Source organism: Tachyglossus aculeatus, chromosome 21, assembly GCF_015852505.1.
Source record: "Tachyglossus aculeatus isolate mTacAcu1 chromosome 21, mTacAcu1.pri, whole genome shotgun sequence".
NCBI lineage: Eukaryota > Metazoa > Chordata > Mammalia > Monotremata > Tachyglossidae > Tachyglossus > Tachyglossus aculeatus.
Window position 1 is genome coordinate 47,143,512 of NC_052086.1, and position 21,077 is coordinate 47,164,588.

A 21,077-nucleotide genomic window follows, 5' to 3' on the forward strand; every position below is an offset into this window, starting at 1 on the left:
TTGCCAACTTGTACTTCCCAAGCACTTAGTACAGTGTTCTGCACACAGTAAGCGCTCAATAAATATGATTGATTGATCGGCCTACACAGAGGCAGGATGGGCACCTGCAGAGAGAGCTTCATATTGTAAGAACGTTTCACTCTCTTTTATTATCTGGAAATAAAGCCCTTCAAAGCCCTACCGAGAGCTCACCACCTCCAGGAGGCCTTCCCACACTGAGCCCCCTCCTTCCTCTCCCCCTCCTCCCCCTCCCCATCCCCTCCGCCTTACCTCCTTCCCCTCCCCACAGCACCTGTATATATGTGTATATGTTTGTACGGATTTATTACTCTATTTTATTTGTGCATATTTATTCTATTTATTTTATTTTGTTAATATGTTTTGTCCTGTTCTCTGTCTCTAACTTCTAGACTGTGAGCCCACTGTTGGGTAGGGACCGTCTCTATATGTCATCAACTTGTACTTCCCAAGCGCTTAGTCCAGTGCTCCGCACACAGTAAGCGCTCAATAAATACGATTGAATGAATGAATGAATAATGAATGAATGGAACTTTCCTTCAACCCTCACCCCACCGCTGTGGCTTCACCCCCAATACTGCTAGCTCCCCTGGAAGGGTAGGTTGGAAGAAGTGGGGAAGAGGGCACCAGGAAATGGACCGCTGGGCAGCCTCCTCTCCCCGAGTCCCAAAAAAGTGCCCCCATTCGCCCAGCTGTGTGGGAGGGAGATGTACAGTGCTCTGCACACAGTAAGTGCTCCATAAATACGATTGAATGAATGAATAAATGTGACTTGGAGGCATGCCCTCTCTCCTCTGACACTTCCTGATCCCAGCCGGCCCCCAAACCTAGAAGGGACAAGCAGAGGAATGGCTAAAGTGAGGTCATCTGTGCTCCTGCTGCTTCTGCAGCTGCAAAAATGTCCAACTCTATTCGCTGTACCTTAAAACTCATCTGTCTCACTGCCCACCCCTTGCCCATGACCTGCCTCTGGCCTGGAACTCCCCCGCCCCCTTCATATAATAATAATAATAATAATAATAATGGCATTTGTTAAGCGCTTACTATGTGCAAAGCACTGTTCTAAGCGCTAGGGAGGATACAAGGTGATCAGATTGTCCCATGTGGGGCTCACAGTCTTAATCCCCATTTTACAGATGAGGGAACTGAGGCACAGAGAAGTTGTGACAAGTCACATATCCAACTGACCACCTCTCTTCCCCACCTTCAAAGCCTTATTATAATTACATCGTCCCTAAAAGCCCTTCCCTCGCTAAGTCCTCATCTCCCCTACTCTCTCTCCCTTCTGTGTCGCCCTTGCACGTGGATGAGTATCATTCATTCATTCATTCATTCATTCATTCATTCAATCAATCGTATTTATTGAGCGCTTACTGTGTGCAGAGCACTGGACTAAGCGCTTGGGAAGTACAAGTTGGTAACATCTAGAGACGGTCCCTACCCAACAGTGGGCTCACAGTCTAGAAGGGGGAGACAGAGAACAAAACAAAACATATTAACAAAATAAAATAAATAGAATAAATATGTACAAATAAAATAGAGTAATAAATACATACAAACATATATACATATATACAGGTGCTGTGGGGAGGGGAAGGAGGTAAGGTCAGGGGGATGGAGAGGGAGAGGAAGGAGGGGGCTCAGTCTGGGAAGGCCTCCTTCCTGAAGGTATCCTTCAGTCACCCCACCCTCAGCCCTTACCTACATACCCATAATTTATTTTAATGTCTGTCTCCTCTAGACTGTAAGCTCCTTGTGGGCAGGAAACACGTCTACCAACTTTGCTACATTGTCCTCTCCCAAGTGCTTAGTACAGTGCTCAACACACAGTAACTGCTCAATCAATCAATGGTGTTATTGAGTGCTTACTATATGCCCAGTTCTGTACTAAGCAGTTGGGAGAGTACAATTCAACAGAATTAGCCGACCTGTTCCCTGCTGATAATGAGCTCATAGTCTAGAAGCGGAGACAGATATAAATGTGGATTTATGTGCAATTTATAATATTTAAAGGTATGTACAGAAATGCTGTGGGGTTGGGGCGAATATCGAAAGGTCACAATATGATTGAGTGATTGGTTCATACCAAGAGGGTTCCAGGAAATGGCTTCTACCTCAGGGTTCCCCCGGAGTACATTTGTGTATTCTATTTATTTTATTTTGTTAGCATGTTTGGTTTTGTTCTCTGTCTCCCCTTTTTAGACTGTGAGCCCACTGTTGGGTAGGGACTGTCTCTAGATGTTGCCAGCTTGTACTTCCCAAGCGCTTAGTACAGTGCTCTGCACACAGTAAGCGCTCAATAAATACGATTGATGATGACGATGATTTGTGTACATTTCTAGACTGTGAGCCCACTGCTGGGTAGGGACTGTCTCTATATGTTGCCAGCTTGTACTTCCCAAGCGCTTAGTACAGTGCTCTGCACACAGTAAGCGCTCAATAAATACGATTGATTTGTGTCTTCCCAGAGACTGGCAGCAGCCTGTCAGGAAAGGCTCGGGGTTTACTGAAGCTGCTGCTTCTCCTCTCTCCCGGAGCACAGAGGGGACCAGGGCACCTGGAGTGATGGAAGGGAAACAGGAGCAGAGCTGAGGGACTGTTAGATAGGGAAGGAAATTGATCTTTCCCCCCAGAGATTTACTGGCTAGACGGACAGGAAATCACTCCAGCTGGGCATTTGGTCCCCATCCGTTAGCTCTCCCCCATCGGCCAAGAGATTGACTCAGTAATTGCTTTTCCAGTCCACATTTTATCCTCAACTGACATAATTGCATTAGGATGACGCGGGCCGGGTGATAAAGGGATATGTTTCTCTCCCGGGCTTGTAAGTCACTCTGGGCATCCTGGGGTGAGGTGGAGGGGCAAGCCTGGGCCATGGGCTTTGCAAGAGGTAGAGGAGAGCTGTGGAGAGGAGGAAGGCGGAAAAGGGGCTTAAAGGCTCTCAAGAGAAGGGAAGAAGGCAGGATTGTCATTATTCAGCAAGCATCGTGGCCTAGTGGAAAGAACCTTGGGCCTGAGGGTCAGAGGACCTGGGTTTTAATCCTGCGGTTCTAATTCATGAGGCACTGGGCCTTTAGGGGAGTCAGAGAGCTCCTTGTCACACTTCTGAAGGACCGTGATGTGCACCTGGATCAGGGTGGTGGTGTGTGGGTGGAAAAGAAGGAACGGATTTTTGTAGAGAAAAAAACGAGACACAGTCAGACCGAACGAGAGTCGAAAGGCAAGAAGGCCCAAAACGAGCCTGCGGGTTGTGGACCGGAGGATGGCGGTGGTGGTGTTGACTGGGATGGAGAGAACCAGGTTTGGGAGGGAAATTGAGAATTTCCTTTCTGGCCATGAAAACCTCATGGAACGCTGATTTGCAAGGCAGCTGTAGAAAACACATTTTCCTTGTCCCAGGGGAATAATGGCCCGCAATTAGTGGCACCCCTCTCAGGGTTGCATCTGGAGAGTTTCCAGTACTCGACTGTGGAGGGAGAGTCAAGCAGGGGCATACTCATTCCATTCCTAGCTTGGGCAGTGGCTGGCGGGTGGAAGGCAATCTGCTACGAGTCCAAAAATCACCCGAGCTGGGCAGCAGCGGCGTGGGCGAGTCGAGGGCGGAGACTCAAGTTTACTGAGTGGAAGGAGGCAATGGTCAACCGCTTTCATATTTTTACCAAGAAAACTCCACGGATAGGCTACCAGAATGATTGCAGATGGAGCTGGGGCGTTCTGGAAGAGATGAATCCATGGCGTCGCTTTGGGTCGGAGACGACAGCATAAGACAAGTGGCACAAAAGCGGCCTGCAGGAGTTCCTTGTAAATTGTAGTGTCAGCCCCTACAGTTGTGGCTCCCTGGCACCACACTCACTGTCTGACCTCCTTCCCAACAGGAAAGGGCTGGTGGCGAACCAGCCATAATTACTCAGTGGTATTTACCGAGTGCTTACTGTGTGCAGTTCACTGCACTAAGCGCTCCGGAATGTATAATACAATAGAGTTGGTAGACGTGATCCCCGCCCGCAAGGAATTTACGGCCACATCAAGTCGAGGACTAAGTGACTCCAAGGGACAAGCTCGGCAATGACCTTCTCTGGGGGTGCTCTGGATCTTCAGGGGCTGGAGCAGGGCTCGTCCATCTGCCCCACTCTGGGCACTTACCAGGCCCACATCCCTGGTGAGATGATACTGGCATTTACTGGCCCACGTCATCCCCAGGCCTGGAATGCCCTCCCTCTGCCCCTCCGCCAAGCTAGCTCTCTTCCTCCCTTCAAGGCCCTGCTGAGAGCTCACCTCCTCCAGGAGGCCTTCCCAGACTGAGCCCCTTCCTTCCTCTCCCCCTCGTCCCCCCTCCATCCCCCCATCTTGCCTCCTTCCCTTCCCCACAGCACCTGTATATATGTATATATGGTTGTACATATTTATAACTCTATTTATTTATTTATTTATTTATTTTACTTGTACATTTCTATCCTATTTATTTTATTTTGTTGGTATGTTTGGTTCTGTTCTCTGTCTCCCCTTTTAGACTGTGGCCCACTGTTGGGTAGGGACTGTCTCTATGTGTTGCCAATTTGTACTTCCCAAGCGCTTAGTACAGTGCTCTGCACATAGTAAGCGCTCAATAAATACGATTGATTGATTGATTGATTTAGGTTCATATAAAAAAAAAAACCCTGATGCTGATTTCCATTCTGTTCTACATAAAACTTGCATCAAACATCAAAAACCTGATGCTGATTTCCATTCTGTTCTACATATAACTTGCATCAAACATCAAATACCAATCAATGGGGAATGAATTATAATAATAATGATAATAATAATTGTGGTATTTAAGCACTTACTAAGTGCCAAGCACTCTAGTAAGTGCTGGGGTGGATACAAGCCAATTGGGTTGAAAAGAGTCCCTTTCCTAAATGGGGCTCACAGTCTCAATCCTCATTTTACAGATGAGGTAACGGAGGCACAGAGAAGTGACTTGCTCAAGATCACACAGCTGGCAAGTGGCTGAGCCAGAATTAGAACCCATGACCTCCTGATCCACTATGACATGCTGCTCCCCTTCCTTCCTCTCCCCCTCGTCCCCCTCTCCATCCCCCCATCTTACCTCCCTCCCTTCCCCACAGCACCTGTATATATGTATATATGTTTGTACATATTTTTTTACTCTATTTAATTTATTTGTACATATCTATTCTATTTATTTTATTTTGTTAGTATGTTTGGTCTCTGTCTCCCCCTTTTAGACTGTGAGCCCACTGTTGGGTAGGGACTGTCTCTATATGTTGCCAATTTGTACTTCCCAAGTGCTTAGTACAGTGCTCTGCACATAGTAAGCGCTCAATAAATACGATTGATGATGATGATGATGATGCTTCTAAGCCCTTGGGAGAGTGTGGTAAAACAGAATGGGTAAACAACAATCCCTGCCCTCACAGAGTCCTCTTCTCCACTGGCCTCCAGGATCCTCTACCTCAAATTCCTGCTGGGTTCATTGGCTGGCCAAGACTGGAAAAATTACTGTTTGGGCTCCTTGCGGGTCACCTAGCTTCTGATGAAGCCCTGGAGAGTGAATGGCATGGTGTCACAGTTTGGGTTTGGGCCACTGAAATTGGCAGCATTTGGGACCATTGGCCCAACGTTACCAAGGTTACCAAGGTTTCTGGACAATACCCTAGGCTTAGATCACAAGAACACTGGCTTCCTATGGTTTAGGGCCCATTGCTGCATCCCTTTGCATTTTCTTGGAAAGTCACCCCCACTTAAGAGGCCCCCAAATTTCTCAAGATGCCCAAAATGGCCAGGAGTACTTTGGAACCACTCTGGAGATACTTTCTAGTTGTTCAGAGAAGCTGGGCTAAGCATTCTAACAATGCATTTGTGGGGAATCATCCCAGCAACCATAATCCTCCGGTTGTATCTACGCAGGACAAAATGAAGTAGGTATTTGACAATAATCTGGTTCATTTCACCAGTAGAGAAAGACAATTCACACAATTCAGCCTCCAATGAAGGAAGACTCCAATTGGAGGGTTTGGGCTGAATGATCCAATTTGAATGTCATCATTTATTTCATTAATCATGTAGTACTATGGCCAGGGAATGTGTCCGTTTATTGCTCTACTGTACTCTCCCAAGCGCTTAATACATTGTTCTGCACACAGCAAGAGCTCAATAAATGATTGAATAACAGCCAAATTTACATTTCACTGTAGTTCATCTCCATTCTCCCAGCTTCTAGATCTCAAAAATGACTCTAAAACAAGTCGGAAAGGGTTTGCTTTATGCCGGACAACGTATTAAGCATCGAGTTGAATCCAAAAGAAGGCAAACTGACCAGGCTAAGGGAAAGGCAAAATGAGATGGGGTTGGATGCTCTAGGAGGCGGGATGGACAGATGACAGAAGACAAACGGACAAAGTTCAGAATAAGGCAGGGGAAAGGGCAGAGACGTGGGCAGGGAACATATCTACCAACTCTCCCAAGCATTTAGTACAGTGCTGTGAACATAGTAAAGGCTCAATAAATATGATTGATTGGCAGAAACAGAATTCGGGAGAACCAACAGAAACACACACATCCACACACGAAAACGCAGGGATGCCAGACTCCTAGATACCTAAATTAACAGTCGTGAGGTGCTTCTGTTGCTTCTTTTCCTCCTGCAGCTCAGTCAGCCCAGCTACTGCATCCCCAAGCCCTGGCCCGCTTGGGTCATGGGTGCTGGGGGTGGAAGGGACTCACCTCGGCTGCGTCTCTCGGACTCGGCAGTGACAACTGAGGGGCGGCACCCAGGAAGTCTCTCTTCCACCTGCTGCACTGCTACCAGCTTAGCTGGCACGGGGAGCCACCCAACACCCCATCAGTGGGATTTTATTTATTTATTTATTTTTTTATTTACTTATTCATTTATTTATTTATTTATTTTGCTTGTACCTATCTATTCTATTTGTTTTATTTTGTTAGTATGTTTGGTTTTGTTCTCCGTCTCCCCCTTCTAGACTGTGAGCCCACTGATGGGCAGGGACTGTCTCTAGATGTTGCCAGCTTGTACTTCCCAAGCGCTTAGTCCAGTGCTCTGCACACAGTAAGCGCTCAGTAAATATGATTGATTGATTGATTGATTGATTTTAAACAAGGTCGCCAGACTTTTTTTCCAATATTGGGACTGGAAGGGTGGAGAATCACTTCACACTAAGCACGCATCCACAGGACCACAAACAAATGTACCGGAGACGAATACAGCTGCTGGCCAAAGTGCCACTCTTGGTTTCTGCGGGACTGAAGCTCATTCTCCGGGCAAATGTCTTCCAATTGGCTGTGAAAATCACGTTCTCACCGGACCTCTCTTTGACACTCTTTAGCTATAATAATAATGATGGCATTATTATTATTATTATTTATTAAGCGCTTACTATGCGCAAAGCACTGTTCTAACCGCTGCGGAGGTTATAAGGTGATCGGGTTGTCCCACGGGGGGCTCACAGTCTTCATCCCCATTCTACAGATGAGGTAACTGAAGCCCAGAGAAGTTGTCTTGCCCAAAGTCACACAGCTGACAGTTGGCGGAGCCGGGATTTGAACCCATGACCTTTGACTCCAAAGCCCGGGCTCTTTCCACTGAGCCACGCTGCTTCTCTATATGTGGATGAGATCTCATAGAAGGGATAAAATTTCCGTGGAGTCTAAGGCGGCATATAATTTGCCCTGTGTTACTCACCCGGCCCAGGTTTTGGAGCCTCTGGAAGCTGTCTAAGCACCCACATGGAGACCTTGGGAAATGCCATCTCATCTTTCAAGTTTTGTAATAATAATATTAATAATTATGATGGCATTTATTAAGCACTTACTATGTGCAAAGCACTGTTCTAAGCGCTGGGGAGGTTACAAGGTGATCAGGTTGTCCCACGGGGGGCTCACCATCTTATTCTCCATTTTACAGATGAGGTAACTGAGGCACAGAGAAGTTAAGTGACTTGCCCAAAGTCACACAACTGACAATTGGTGGAGCTGAGATTTGAACCCATGAACTCTGACTCCAAAGCCCGTGCTCGTAATGGGAGGCACTGGGGTTAGTGGAAAGAGCACGGAGTTGGGAGCTAGAAAACTTGGGCATGCTTATTTAGAAAATTTTTCTTTTCAATGCTGTTAAGCGCTATGTGTTTAGTACAGTGCTCTGCACTTAGTAAGCGCTCAATAAATACGATTGAATGAATAAATACGATTGAATGAATGTGTTCTAAGCAGATAATACAAATTGATCATGTTGGATACATTCATTCCCACATAGGGCTCATACTTTAAGTGGAGGGGGGAGGATTTTAATCCTCATTTTACAGATGAGCTGAGGCCCAGAGAAGTTAAGTGACTTGCCCATGGTCACAAAGCAGACAAGTGGCAGAGCCAGGATTAGAACCCAGGTCCTCTGACTTTCAGGCTTGTGTTTTTTCCACTAGACCACACTGCTTTACTACTTAGTCTCTCTGAGACTCAGTTTCCTCACTTGTAAAACGGGGCTAAGATACCTCCTCTTACTCTTCCTCTTAGATCATGAGTCTCATGTGGAACAGGGACTCTGTTCAATCTGATTGCCTTGTATCAGCCTCAGTGCTAAGCACAGTGCTCTGGCACCTAGGAAATGCTGAATAAAGTCCAATTAATGTGACCTGCTTCAGGCCAATGACAAGGACACGCACCCGGGGAAGACTCTGTCAGCTGCCGCTGAGTCCCAATTATTATGGTACTTAATAATAATAATAATGTCATTTATTAAGCGCTTGCTATGAGCAAAGCACTGTTCTGAGTGCTGGGGAGGTTACAAGGTGATCAGGTTGTCCCACGAGGGGCTCACAGTCTTCATCCCCATTTTACAGAGGAGGTAACTGAGGCTCAGAGAAGTTAAGTGACTTGCCCAAAGTCATACAGCTGACAATTGGCGGAGCCGGGATTTGATTAGGATTAGGGTAGTTAGGGATTAGGGTACTTGCTAAGTGCTAAGTGCTGGGGTAGATAGAAGTTAATCTGGTTGGACACTGTCCCCGTCCCACATGGAGCTCACACTCTCAATCCCCATTTTACAGATGAGGTAACTGAGGCCCAGAGAAGTTAAGTGACTTGCCAAAATTCACACAGAAGACAAGTGGCAAAGCCGGGATTAGAACCTATCACCTTCCGATTCCCAGGCCGGTGCTCTATCCACTGTGCCATGCTGCTCCCCAAGGAGAGGCGTGGTGTCTCCAGATGGGCACGTGGAGCTGGTATTCCAACTATAATAATAATAATGATGGCATTTATTAAGCGCTTACTATGTGCAAAGCACTGTTCTATGAAACCCAGGGGTTGCTGGGCAGAAAATGTCATCTCCGGGAACCGGCCCAAATAAGATTGAACGAATTCTGCCAATCCAGTTTTATTTGCTCCCTGGTGACTCACTGCATCATTTGCCTCGAAAGAATCACAGACGTCGTCTGTCTCCGGGTGAAGCCTGTCGGCCGCAGAGTTGGAATTCCGATCTCTCGATATTCCTTGGTTCGATCACCTGAGGCTGATTAATTTGCACTCTGGATAGTTAAAGCAGGTGCTGTTCCCGCTGGAAGGCGCCAAGGCATGGATGGCAAGACGGCGCCTCACCCCTTTTCCTTTTCTGGGTCGGCTCTCCACACTTAATTTTTTCTTTAAATTCCAGTCTAATCCACGCCACAGAATAAAGAGTCCCCTGAGCTTCCCTGTGACGGCAGCCTTGAATGTGATGTACTTTCTCTTGTCATTATGGCGAGCTCAGGGGGAGGGCAAAGGGGAGGTGGGGGAGAGAGGAGGGGAAATGGCTTGCGGTTTGAAATGGAGCGCAGGTGGGTACACACCTCCCTGGAACTGGTGAGCAAGGCCAGACTCAGACATTTGTTTGTCAACGCCGTCCCGCCGGCAGTGTGACGAGCCTTCTTGAAAATCCAGAATTGTCCCCAGCTGGTCAGGCCTCAGCTGGACTGGTCCCGGGGGCCTGGCTTATAGGGCAGAATGTTTCAATGCTGCCTTGAAACATATAAGTACTCTTTTAAAGTACTTATATGGTGGGCCCTCATCTTACTCCATGTGGGAGAGGCTAAGCTGGGAGGGGCAGTTCCTGGCGGGAGTCCGGTTGGGGGTAATAATAATAATGATGGCATTTATTAAGTGCTTACTATGTGCAAAGCACTGTTCTAAGCGCTGGGGGGATACAAGGTGATCAGGTTGTCCCACGGGGGCTCACAGTCAACCCCCATTTTACAGATGAGGTAGCTGAGGCCCAGAGAAGTGACTTGCCCAAGGTCACAAAGCTGACAATTGGTGGAGCCGGCATTTGAACCCACGACCACTGACTCCAAAGCCCGTGCTCTTTCCACTGAGCCACGCCGCTTCTCTTAGGGATCCATATCAGCCCGGCAGCAATTCCGGCCTTTCCGCCGGCTCGGAAAAAGCTGAGGGGCTGGGGATGGATCCGCCCAGGAGAGCAGACGGGCCCAACGGACAGAACTCTAGCCCAGGCAGGAGTCCTGGGTTCTCATCCTCATAATACGGTCCCCATTCCAGAGCACAACACCCACGTCTAGAACAGCTTTTATTGACCTTGGAAAAATAAGGCATATCTATTTTCAAGTTAGTGCCTGTACAGCGTTATTCTAAACCTGCAGGGTGCAAACAGTTATCACAACGTAAACAGATTCTGGGCGCGCATACGGGCCTTTAGACAATTTCTCAGACAGCTCTGACCTGTACAAATGAGAGAAGCAGGAACCAAGCCATCGGGTGTATTTTCAGATGGTCGTGTTGGAGAATTTTCATGCCCCCTTTCGAACAGCAGGCCTGGATCCGGTTGCTAACCTAGGAGTTACAGTAGACATCTGTCTACTCTTAATTCCTAAAGTTCCTTGGAGGTAAAAAGGTGAACCTTTCAAAATTCTGCCGTTTGAAATGTTCGTCCTAAACGGAGAACCTCAAGAGTTTTCGACCTGGGTAAAGGATGGATCCTTATCTTCAATATCAACTGCAGCTTGCAAATGAAAAGCACATTTGCATAGCTGCTTACATTTAATCTGCAAATCTTGTAAAATATTTGTTCAGGTTTCAGTTGCACAGTAACACACTTTACAGTGCACTGCCTGACTCTGGGCTCTGTGCCAGAAAAACAAGGGATTAATATTTGGAACAAGAAATTACCCACTACTGGGAAACCAATTAGTTCCCCAATATGAGCTTGTTACATCGATGGAAACAGACGTATTTTAAGCGCTGCCAGCACTGCGTGGCTGGGGATTGAGGCTCGTTTCTAGCCCACTGGAAGGGACGGGGTGTGCTGAGACCTTGTTGGTGAGGGGAACAATGTCAGAAGGGAGGGAGAGGGAGGCCCCCTGGGTCCCTGTCCCACTTGCATTGTTGGTGGGGGGGTGGGCGACGCTCAAACCGCTGGTAAAGCGAACGTGGGGGACTCGAACGCTGGAAACGAATGAAACGGGGCTATGCGCTGCTGTTTCTGGGCCCTCCTGGAGGGCCCCTGAAGGGGTGATGCCCAGGCTTCCACTGGTGGCAAAGGAGTAACTTCCCAGGAAAACGGTCTCGGCGCCATCCGACCTGCCCAGATGTCGGTGAGCCCCTCCAGTCCCATCAAAGGAAGCCAGGGACGCCAACCCTCGGATGGTTCAGAGTGGAGCTGGATCCCCTCTTCAAAGAATCCTTCGCTCATCTGGGGCCTTCATGTCCACTTCCTCAACACCTAATGGCAGAGCACGTCCCACCTTGAGCCTGAGCCCGGGGCTGCGACTGGCTCCAAGAGGGTGAGTTTCGGCAAGGCCCGTCCCCCTTCCTCTCTGCTGACTGGAACCTGGCTTCTCTCAGGAGCTCTCTCAACTGGGTAGACTGGGAGGATTCTGGGGATCAGGCCGGAGCTCTTACCATTTGAGGATGACAAAGATAAAGCGGGGGTGGTTTGAAAGCAAGGAATGCATTCCCATTCTCTCAGGAGGAGAGCCTCAAAGTCATCCCCATGTGCACGCTCAGCCTTCAGGACTGATGGAGGAAGATTGGAGTTTCCCTTTCCTACTAATACTCCACAGAATCCCCTCTGAACCCCAAGTGGGCTGGAGAGGGGAGAGAGGCAGGGTCCTGCCCTGGGGTGGCATGTTTCTCTTTCCCTCTAGGCCCTGTGGGTGGGAAAGGTCATGGGGATGAAGGACATTTTCCCTCTAATATAGCTGGGTGTTTTCCCAGGTATTAAACAATGGCTATTCTAAATTACTTTGTCCCTCCCGATCCATTTTTTTCCCCTCAAAAAACCCTACAGTTTAACGAAAGTGGGGAGCTGAGCGCAACTTTAAAGAGAATTCAGTCCACAGTTGTTCTGAGCTCCTGCTTCCACTGTGGGGCTGCACAGCTCCTTTCCTGGGGCAGGTTCCCTGGCCTCTTTTCAGTTCCGAGAGCCCCAATCCCCATTTCTGCCTCGCCGAGTTTCTTCTCCAAGGATCGGTACGTGCGAGTAGGCACTTTCCTCTTGCTCCTTTTCTACTCTTGCATCAGAGTTCGTTTTCCCCGCAGCTCGGCACTGCCCGTTATCGTTCTCAAAGTGTTCTCTAGCTCTCCAAATCCCACAGACACCCCCGGCAGTGGCTCAGAGGACTAGACAGAAGAGAAACTGAAATCCATTAGAAAAATCCAACCCGAATGGCCTTTCCTCCTTGGTTTCCGTTATTGTATTTTTCCAAAGCAATCTGTCCTCTGAATTTGTTCTCCCATCTACTGGCTTCCTTGTTCCCACCTTGTCAGTCGCACGGGTAACCGAGGCTCGTTCCTACCCATCCTCTCCTGGATTTTCAGCTGGGAAAACACCAGACCCAAATGCAGACAGGCGCGGACAGGACAACACTGCCCCAGAATTTAACAGTTCAGCAGAGGATAACCTGCCCCTGCTGCACTGGCCCAGTAGCCCATCAGGCAAGTCTTCCTGTGTGGAAAGATTCTGCAGGACCCAAGCAGAGCCAGGTCCCATTTCCCACCTCAATCCATTAGTGGCGTCTCCTCCTCACCGTTTCCTTCTCACTGAGGCAGGTTTTGGGACGTAAGGCTGAAGAAAGAAAGAAAGAAAGAAAGAAAGGCACAATTCCAACAGCTGAAGACAAGACATTTAGGGTCAAGTGCTTTAACATCAGCTCCAAGGAAAAAGAAGCAGCGTGGCTCAGTGGAAAGAGCCCGGGCTTTGGAGTACGAGGTCATGGGTTCAAATCCCCGCTCAGCTGTGTGACTTTGGGCAAGTCACTTCACTTCTCCGGGCCTCAGTTACCTCATCTGTAAAATGGCGATTAAGGCTGTGAGCCCCCTGTGGGACAACCTGATCACCTTGTAACCTCCCCAGCGCTTAGAACAGTGCTTTGCACATAGTAAGCACTTAATAAATGCCATCAAAAAATATTTAAAAAAATCCCCATTTTACAGATGAGGCAACTGAGGCCCAGAGAAGTGAAGTGACTTATCCAAGGTCACACAGCAGACAAATGGCAGAGCCAGGATTAAGGTCCTTCTCACTCTCAGGCCCGTGCTCTATCCACTAGGCCATGCTGCTTCACACAGGCTACTCTGCGGCAATAATGATGATGATTCTTGTATTTGGTAAGTGCTTACTATGTGCCAGGAACTGTACTAAGCGCTGAGGTGGATACGAGCAAACTGGGTTGGACACAGTCCCGAATCCCACGTGGAGCTCACAGTCTCAATCCCAATTTTACAGATGAGGTAACTGAGGCAAAGAGAAGGTGAAGTGACTTGCCTAAGGTCACACAGCAGACAAGTGGTGGAGCCGGGATTAGAATCCATTACCTTCTGACTCTCAGGCTCGTGCTCGGTCGTCTAAGACATGGCCCTGATTCCTCCCGACCCTAGAGGCTTTCTCCCCAGGCGCTCTCACACCTAGGACCAGTTCTGTATAACTGTGACACTGGGCCTCATTCACAGTACTTGGCAGCAAGAGCCTTAGTGAAGGAAGGCTCAGTGCTATCATGAAAAGCAAACAGACATAAAAGTGTCCACTTCCTTATCTGTATCAGACAAGCAACGGGCCAGCCGAAAACTAACTGGTCCAAACTGAAAACTGGAGGAATAGCCAGGCTTTAATACGCAGTGAGGATGAGAAGGACAATTAGGAGAGTCAAGAATGTTCTTTCTGGGCTCTGCCCACATCCAGCCTCGGGGCAATCAAGGTTCACTAGGAAAGGCTCATTTTGAAAAGAGCCATCGATCCATCAGGAAGCGGGGGATGTTCTCTGTGCTTGGAGCCAGGCTTCTGCCTAACGGAGGATGGGAATGGGCTGCGGAGCCCCAGAGCCCAGAGGAAAAGGGGGATTGTCAGGGAACAGTCGGGAAAATCAAGAGGAGGGTTAGAGAATGGGCTGCGGAGCCCCAGAGCCTAGAGGGAAAGGGGGCTTGTCAGGGAACAGTCGGGAAAATCAAGAGGAGGGTTAAAGAATGGGCTGCGGAGCCCCAGAGCCCAGAGGAAAAGGGGGATTATCAGGGAACAGTTGGGAAAATCAAGAGGAGGATTAGGGAATGGGCTGCAGAGCCCCAGAGCCCAGAGGAAAAGGGGGATTGTCAGGGAACAGTCGGGAAAATCAAGAAGAGGGTTAAGGAATGGGCTGCGGAGCCCCAGACCCCAGAGGAAAAGGGGGATTGTCAGGGAACAGTCGGGAAAATCAAGAGGAGGGTTAGGGAATAGGCTGCGGAGCCCCAGAGCCCAGAGGGAAAGGGGGATTGTCAGGGAACAGTCGGGAAAATCAAGAGGAGGGTTAGGGAATGGGCTGCGGAGCCCCAGAGCCCAGAGGAAAAGGGGGATTGTCAGGGAACAGTCGGGAAAATCAAGAGGAGGGTTAGGGAATGGGCTGCGGAGCCCCAGAGCCCAGAGGAAAAGGGGGATTGTCAGGGAACAGTCGGGAAAATCAAGAGGGGTTAGGGAATGGGCTGCGGAGCCCCAGAGCCCAGAGGAAAAGGGGGATTGTCAGGGAACAGTCGGGAAAATCAAGAGGAGGGTTAGGGAATGGGCTGCGGAGCCCCAGACCTCAGAGGAAAAGGGGGATTGTCAGGGAACAGTCGGGAAAATCAAGAAGAGGGTTAGGGCGCGGGAAACAAATTGCAGGCAAACCGGTTTAAATGAGAGTAGAGGAGGGCGAGAGGTGACCACATAGTGGGATGAGTATTCAAGGGGTTTGTTTCCATTAAGGCAGATTGGCTGATCCCACAGGCGGCGGCTCAAAGAACTAGGCCATTGGTGAAAATTTAAGAAATTGCCTTCCAAAGCGCATTTCCAGCAGAGCAATTTCCTCCAGATTGCAGAGTCATGGGGGTTAGTTTGTGGAACAAGTTGACAGAAAACTCTACGGAAGTAAACAGCAGGTCCACCAGAAATGGAGAGAAGGCAAGGGAAGACGGAGAAGGAGGAGTTAGGCCCGCGCTGAAGTGCGGCAATGGCTTGGCCGCCATGGAGGGTGAATGCTCCTTCTTGGTCATCAGGGAAGGGGGAAGAGGTACACAGCCCCCGTCAGAAGCTGGATTCAGGGGGAGCTGGTTCCTCTTTTTCAAATTTGAATCTCACAGAGCCCCTGAATCCGGGGTTCCGATGTAAGAAGGGGTCACCCTTCCTTTAGTCTCCCTGATGACCAACTGGAACCAGGAAGTCATGACAACTGGGGAGAGGAGGGTGTCAAGATGTGAACTCCTTGGGCTAGAAAGGAACTAAAGTTCTCATGTAGTCTGTGAGCCCACTGTTGGGTAGGGACCATCTCTATATGTTGCCAACTTGTACTTCCCAAGCGTTTAGTACAGTGCTCTGCACACAGTAAGCGCTCAATAAATACGATTGATTGATTGACTGATGTAGTCATCCCTCTGTCAGCAAGCAGAACTACACCAACAACACTGAGCTCCCTCCTTCCTCTCCCCCTCTCCATCCCCGCGCCTTACCTCCTTCCCCTCCCCACAGCACCTGTATATATGTATATATGTTTGTATGTATTTATTACTCTATTTATTCATTTTATTTGTACATATTTATTCTATTTATTTTACTTTGTTAATATGTTTTGTTTTGTTCTCTGTCTCCCCCTCTAGACTGTGAGCCCACTGTTGGGTAGGGACCGTCTCTAGATGTTGCCAACTTGTACTTCCCAAGCGCTTAGTCCAGTGCTCTGCACACAGTAAGCGCTCAATAAATACGACTGAATGAATGAATCTGGTACCCCTCCTCCCCATCCCCCAGCCTTACCTCCTTCCCCTCCCCACAGCACCTGTATATATGTTTGTACAGATTTATTACTCTATTTATTTTACTTGTACATATTTACTATTCTATTTATTTTATTTTGTTAATATGTTTGGTTTTGTTCTCTGTCTCCCCCTTCTAGACTGTGAGCCCACTGTTGGGTAGGGATCGTCTCTATATGTTGCCAACTTGTACTTCCCAAGTGCTTAGTCCAGTGCTCTGCACACAGTAAGCGCTCAATAAATACGATTGAATGAATGAATCTGGTACCCCTTCCTCCCCATCCCCCCCGCCTTACCTCCTTCCCTCCCCACAGCACCTGTATATATGTTTGTACATATTTATTACTCTATTTTACTTGTACATATTTACTATTCTATTTATTTTATTTTGTTAATATGTTTTGTTTTGCTGTCTGTCTCCCCTTTCTAGACTGTGAGCCCGCTGTTGGGTAGGGACCGTCTCTACATTGCCAACTTGTACTTCCCAAGCGCTTACTACAGTGCTCTGCACACAGTAAGCGCTCAATCAATACGACTGAATGAATGAATCGGGTACCGTTCTGGAAACCGAAGGGAATCGGCGTCAGGGAGGCTTAAAAGACGACCTGACTTCAAGTGGGAAGACAGCAGGCTAGTTTGATGCCGGGATACCGAGCCCCAGGAAGAGCTAGCTCGCAGTGAGAAATCTCTTTAATCCACAACAAATTTGAAAATCCCCGGCAGGCGTTAATGGGCCTAATTCGCGTGGGGGGTTAAACAGACCCAGAGCTCTTATCTCTTCCAAAACAGCAGAGCTTTCCCAGAGGGTCCTGGCTCAGCGGTGTCACATGTGTCCCACTGGTGGGTAGGGACTGTCTCTATATGTTGCCAATTTGTACTTCCCAAGCGCTTAGTCCAGTGCTCTGCACACAGTAAGCGCTCAATAAATACGATTGATGATGATGTGCCCTCCTCTCAGGGCTCTTGGAGTGCCGCCGCCTCAGCCTGCCTTCCCCAGCCCAGGCTCCTCAGCTCTGCCCTGTGCTCGGCCCGGCTTCTTTCAACTTCCCCGAGTAAGTGGAAGACAGAAGCTGCTTGTTTTCCCTTTTAAAGGGACAAAAACTCCCATGCTGTCACTGCCGGAAAAGCCTCACTTACATGTTTGGGTTTTTTTTACGGTATCTGATAAGCGCTTACTATGTGTCAAACGCTGTTCTAAGCACTGGGGTAGGTACAAGTCGATTAGGTTGGACACTGCCCTGTCCCGCACTGGGCACCCAGACTAAGTAGGAAGGAGAACTGGTACTGAGTCCCTTCCTTCCTCTCCCCCTCGTCCCCCTCTCCATCCCCCCCATCTTACCTCCTTCCCTTCCCCATAGCACCTGTATATACGTATGTACATATTTATTTCTCTATTTATTTTACTTGTACATATCTATTCTATTTATTTTATTTTCTTGGTATGTTTGGTTTTGCTCTCTGTCTCCCCCTTTTAGACTGTGAGCCCACTACTGGGTAGGGACTGTCTCTATATGTTGCCAACTTGTACTTCCCAAGCGCTTAGTACAGCGCTCTGCACACAGTAAGCGCTCAATAAATACGATTGATGATGATTTTAAAGACGAGGTAACTGAGGCCCACTGTTGGGTAGGGACCGCCTCTATATGTTGCCAACTTGTACTTCCCAAGCGCTTAGTGGCAGTGCTCTGCACACAGTAAGCGCTCAATAAATACGATTGAATGAATGAATGAGGCCCAGAAATGTGAACTGACTTGCCCAAGGTCATACAGCAGACAAGTGGCGGAGCCAGGATTAGAGAAGCAGCGTGGCTCAGTGGAAGAGAGCCTGGGCTTTGGAGTCAGAAGTCATGGGTTCAAATCCCAGCTCTGCTGACTGTCAGCTGTGTGACTTTGGGCAAGTCACTTCACTTCTCTGTGCCTCAGTTACCTCATCTGTAAAATGGGGATGAAGACTGTGAGCCCCACGTGGGCCAACCTGATCACCTTGTATCTTCCCCAGCGGTTGGAACAGTGCTTTGCACATAGTAAGCACTTAATAAATGCTATTATTATTATTATTATTATTATTAGAAAGAATATTATTATTATAAGAAGTCCTTTGACACCCAGACCTGTACTCTATCCACTAGGCTACACCGTTTCTGAAGGCTATTTGGGATGAAGAAAAATGCACGTTTCCAATGTGTCACCCACCCACCCCACACCGCTCCCTAAGGAAGGCCAGTTTTACATTCAGAAGGAGTCACCCTTCCTAGGGGATCACGCTGTTGAATGCCAAGATGGTGCAGCTGAGGGAAAAGGGGTCTGTCTCGTCCTTTATTTTTCAGAAAGAAGACAGGATGCTGTAGGGAGACAAATGAAACTGACCTGGGTCGACGGTGGTTTGCTTCTTTTTGGAGTTGGTAACAATTTGATTTTCATTCATCATCCGGACATCCTGATCCTCTACGTGATTGCTAAGGAAGTAAGGAAACAGAGGATGATTCAATCAGCCTTCCGGGCCAGAATGTTGCAATCAATTCTCTTTGATATTCAGAATCCACGTTGCTGAAGCCAACTTTGGGGGAGGGCTTTCCCCCCCACGTAAAATTGTGGCTTTTGGGGAAGGCCGGCTCACCTGATAATGGTGTACTTCTCTCTGTAGCAGATCTCCTCATCCTCTGTGAAAAGGATGGTGTGGTACGGGACAGTAGGGTCGCAGGTTGGTAAGATGCCCCGCACGATATGGCTGACCATGTCCAGGATTCCATTGTACACTAACAAGTCATCCACGAGAAGCTACAAAGAAAAGGCGACGATGGTAAACGGCAATCCTGGCCATTTGAGAAAATTAACTGGCCAAGAACAAGGCTGCTCAGGTGGGAGGTTGGCTGCCTGTATCTATCTTCTACCCACTCTCAGGGCCATCGGTAATCAATCAATCAATCGTATGTATTGAGCGCTTACTGTGTGCAGAGCACTGTACTAAGCGCTTGGGAAGTACAAGTTGGCAACATATAGAGACAGTCCCTACCCAACAGTGGGCTCACAATCTAAAAGAGTGTCCTCTACACTGTAAGTTCATCCTCTAGGTTGTAAACTCATTGAAACAGGGAAAGTGTCCCCAACCTCTGTTGCACTGGACTCTCCCAAGTGCTTAGTACAGCTCTCTGCACACAGTAAGTACTAAATAATACCACTGATTCATTAAGTCAGTCGTACTTAATGAGCATTTACTGTGTGCAGAGCACTGTACTACGTGCTTGGGACAGTAAAATACAACAATAAACTGACACATTCCCTGCCCACAACGAGCTTAAAGTCTGGGGGCGGAGGGAGGCAGGCATCAATACAAATAAACGAAATTACAGATATAACCTAAGTGCAGTGGGGCTGGGAGGGGGAAGGAACAAAGGGAGCAAGTCAGGGTGATGCAGAAGGGAGAAGAGGAAAGGTGGGGCTTAGTCTGGGAAGGCCTCTTTGAGGAGGTGTGCCTTGGAAAAGGCTTTGAAGCTGAGGAGAGGATTTGAGGAGGGACGGCGTTCCAGGCCGGAGGCAAGACAGGGGCCAGGGGTCGGTGGCAAGACAGGTGAGATCGAGGCCCAGTGAGAAGGTTAGCACTAGAGGAACCAAGTGTGTGGGCTGGATTGAAGGAGAGTAGTGAGGTGAGGTAGGTGGGGGCAAGGTATTGGAATGCATTTAAGCCAATGGTGAGGAGGTTTTGTTTGCTGCGGAGGTGGATGGTCAACCACTGGAGTTTTTTGATGAGCAGGGTGACATGTCCCAAACGTTTTTGTAGAAAAACAATAATAATAATGGCATTTGTTAAGCACTTACTATGTGCAAAGCACTGTTCTAAGCGCTGGGGGGGCTACAATGTGATCATGTTGTCCCACGTGGGGCTCACAGTCTTAATCCCCATTTTTACAGATGAGGGAACTGAGGCTCAGAGAAGTTAAGTGACTTGCCCAAGGTCATACAGCAGACTCGCGGTGGAGCCGGGATTTGAACCCCTGACCTCTGACTCCAAAGCCCGGGCTCTTTCCACTGAGCCACGCTGCTTCTCTAATCCGGGCAGCAGAGTGAAGTACGGTACTGGAGTGGGGAAAGACAGGAGGCTGGGAGGTCAGTAGTGTATTAATTCACTTGGGAAAGGATAAGTGATCGTGGTAGCTGTCTGGATGGAGAGGAAAGGGCGGATTTTAGGGATGTTTGGAAGGTGGGACCTGAGGATTTAGTGATGGCTTGAATATGTGGGCTGAATGCGAGAGTGGAGTCAAGGACAACACCAAGGTTAAGGGCTCGTGAGACAGGAAGGACGGCGGTGCCATCTACAGTGATGGGAAAATCAGGGGGAAAGCCGGGCTTGGGTGGGAAGATATGCAGCTTTGTTTTAGACATGTTAAGTTTGAGGATAGCCAAGTAGATATGTCTTGAAGGCAAGAGGAAATGCAGAGTGGGAGAAAGATTGGTCTTTAGCACTGGCTAGCCCTCCCTGCTGCAACAAATGTGGTTCGAGATAGATAGCAAGGGTCCCTCAGATCCTGAGATTTCTGGCTAAGAATCTAAGGGATTATTGTAACAGGGAGTGGCGCTCAATGAGGTCAATTCTGCTACTCAGAATTGGAGTACTCAGGAAAGCCGAAAATAATAATAATAACAATGATCATGGTATTTGTTAAGCGCTTACTATGTGCAAAGCACTGCTCTAAGAGCTGGGGAGGTTACAAGGTGATCAGGTTGTCCCATGTGGGGGCTCACAGTTTCAATCCCCATTTTACAAATGAGGTAACTGAGGCACAGAGAAGTTGAGTGACTTGCCC

At 48.4% G+C, this 21,077-nt stretch overlaps 1 protein-coding gene across 3 annotated transcripts in view; it reads right to left on the reverse strand.

Moving 5' to 3' along the window:
* Nucleotides 1-10,584: 10,584 nt before the first annotated feature.
* The window catches only part of LOC119942307 (katanin interacting protein), a 174,122-nt gene continuing 163,629 nt past the window's right edge, over nucleotides 10,585-21,077 (reverse strand). For 2 of the 3 annotated variants that reach the window (XM_038763019.1, XM_038763017.1), the window contains exons 27-29: nucleotides 18,893-19,053; nucleotides 18,643-18,731; nucleotides 10,585-13,093 (exon numbers count right to left, since the gene is read on the reverse strand). In XM_038763019.1, the coding sequence (XP_038618947.1) occupies nucleotides 13,035-13,093; nucleotides 18,643-18,731; nucleotides 18,893-19,053 (309 nt within the window). In that variant the 3' untranslated portion in view covers nucleotides 10,585-13,034. The remainder of the gene's footprint in view (nucleotides 13,094-18,642; nucleotides 18,732-18,892; nucleotides 19,054-21,077) is intronic. The other variant, XM_038763018.1, reaches the window with a different exon arrangement.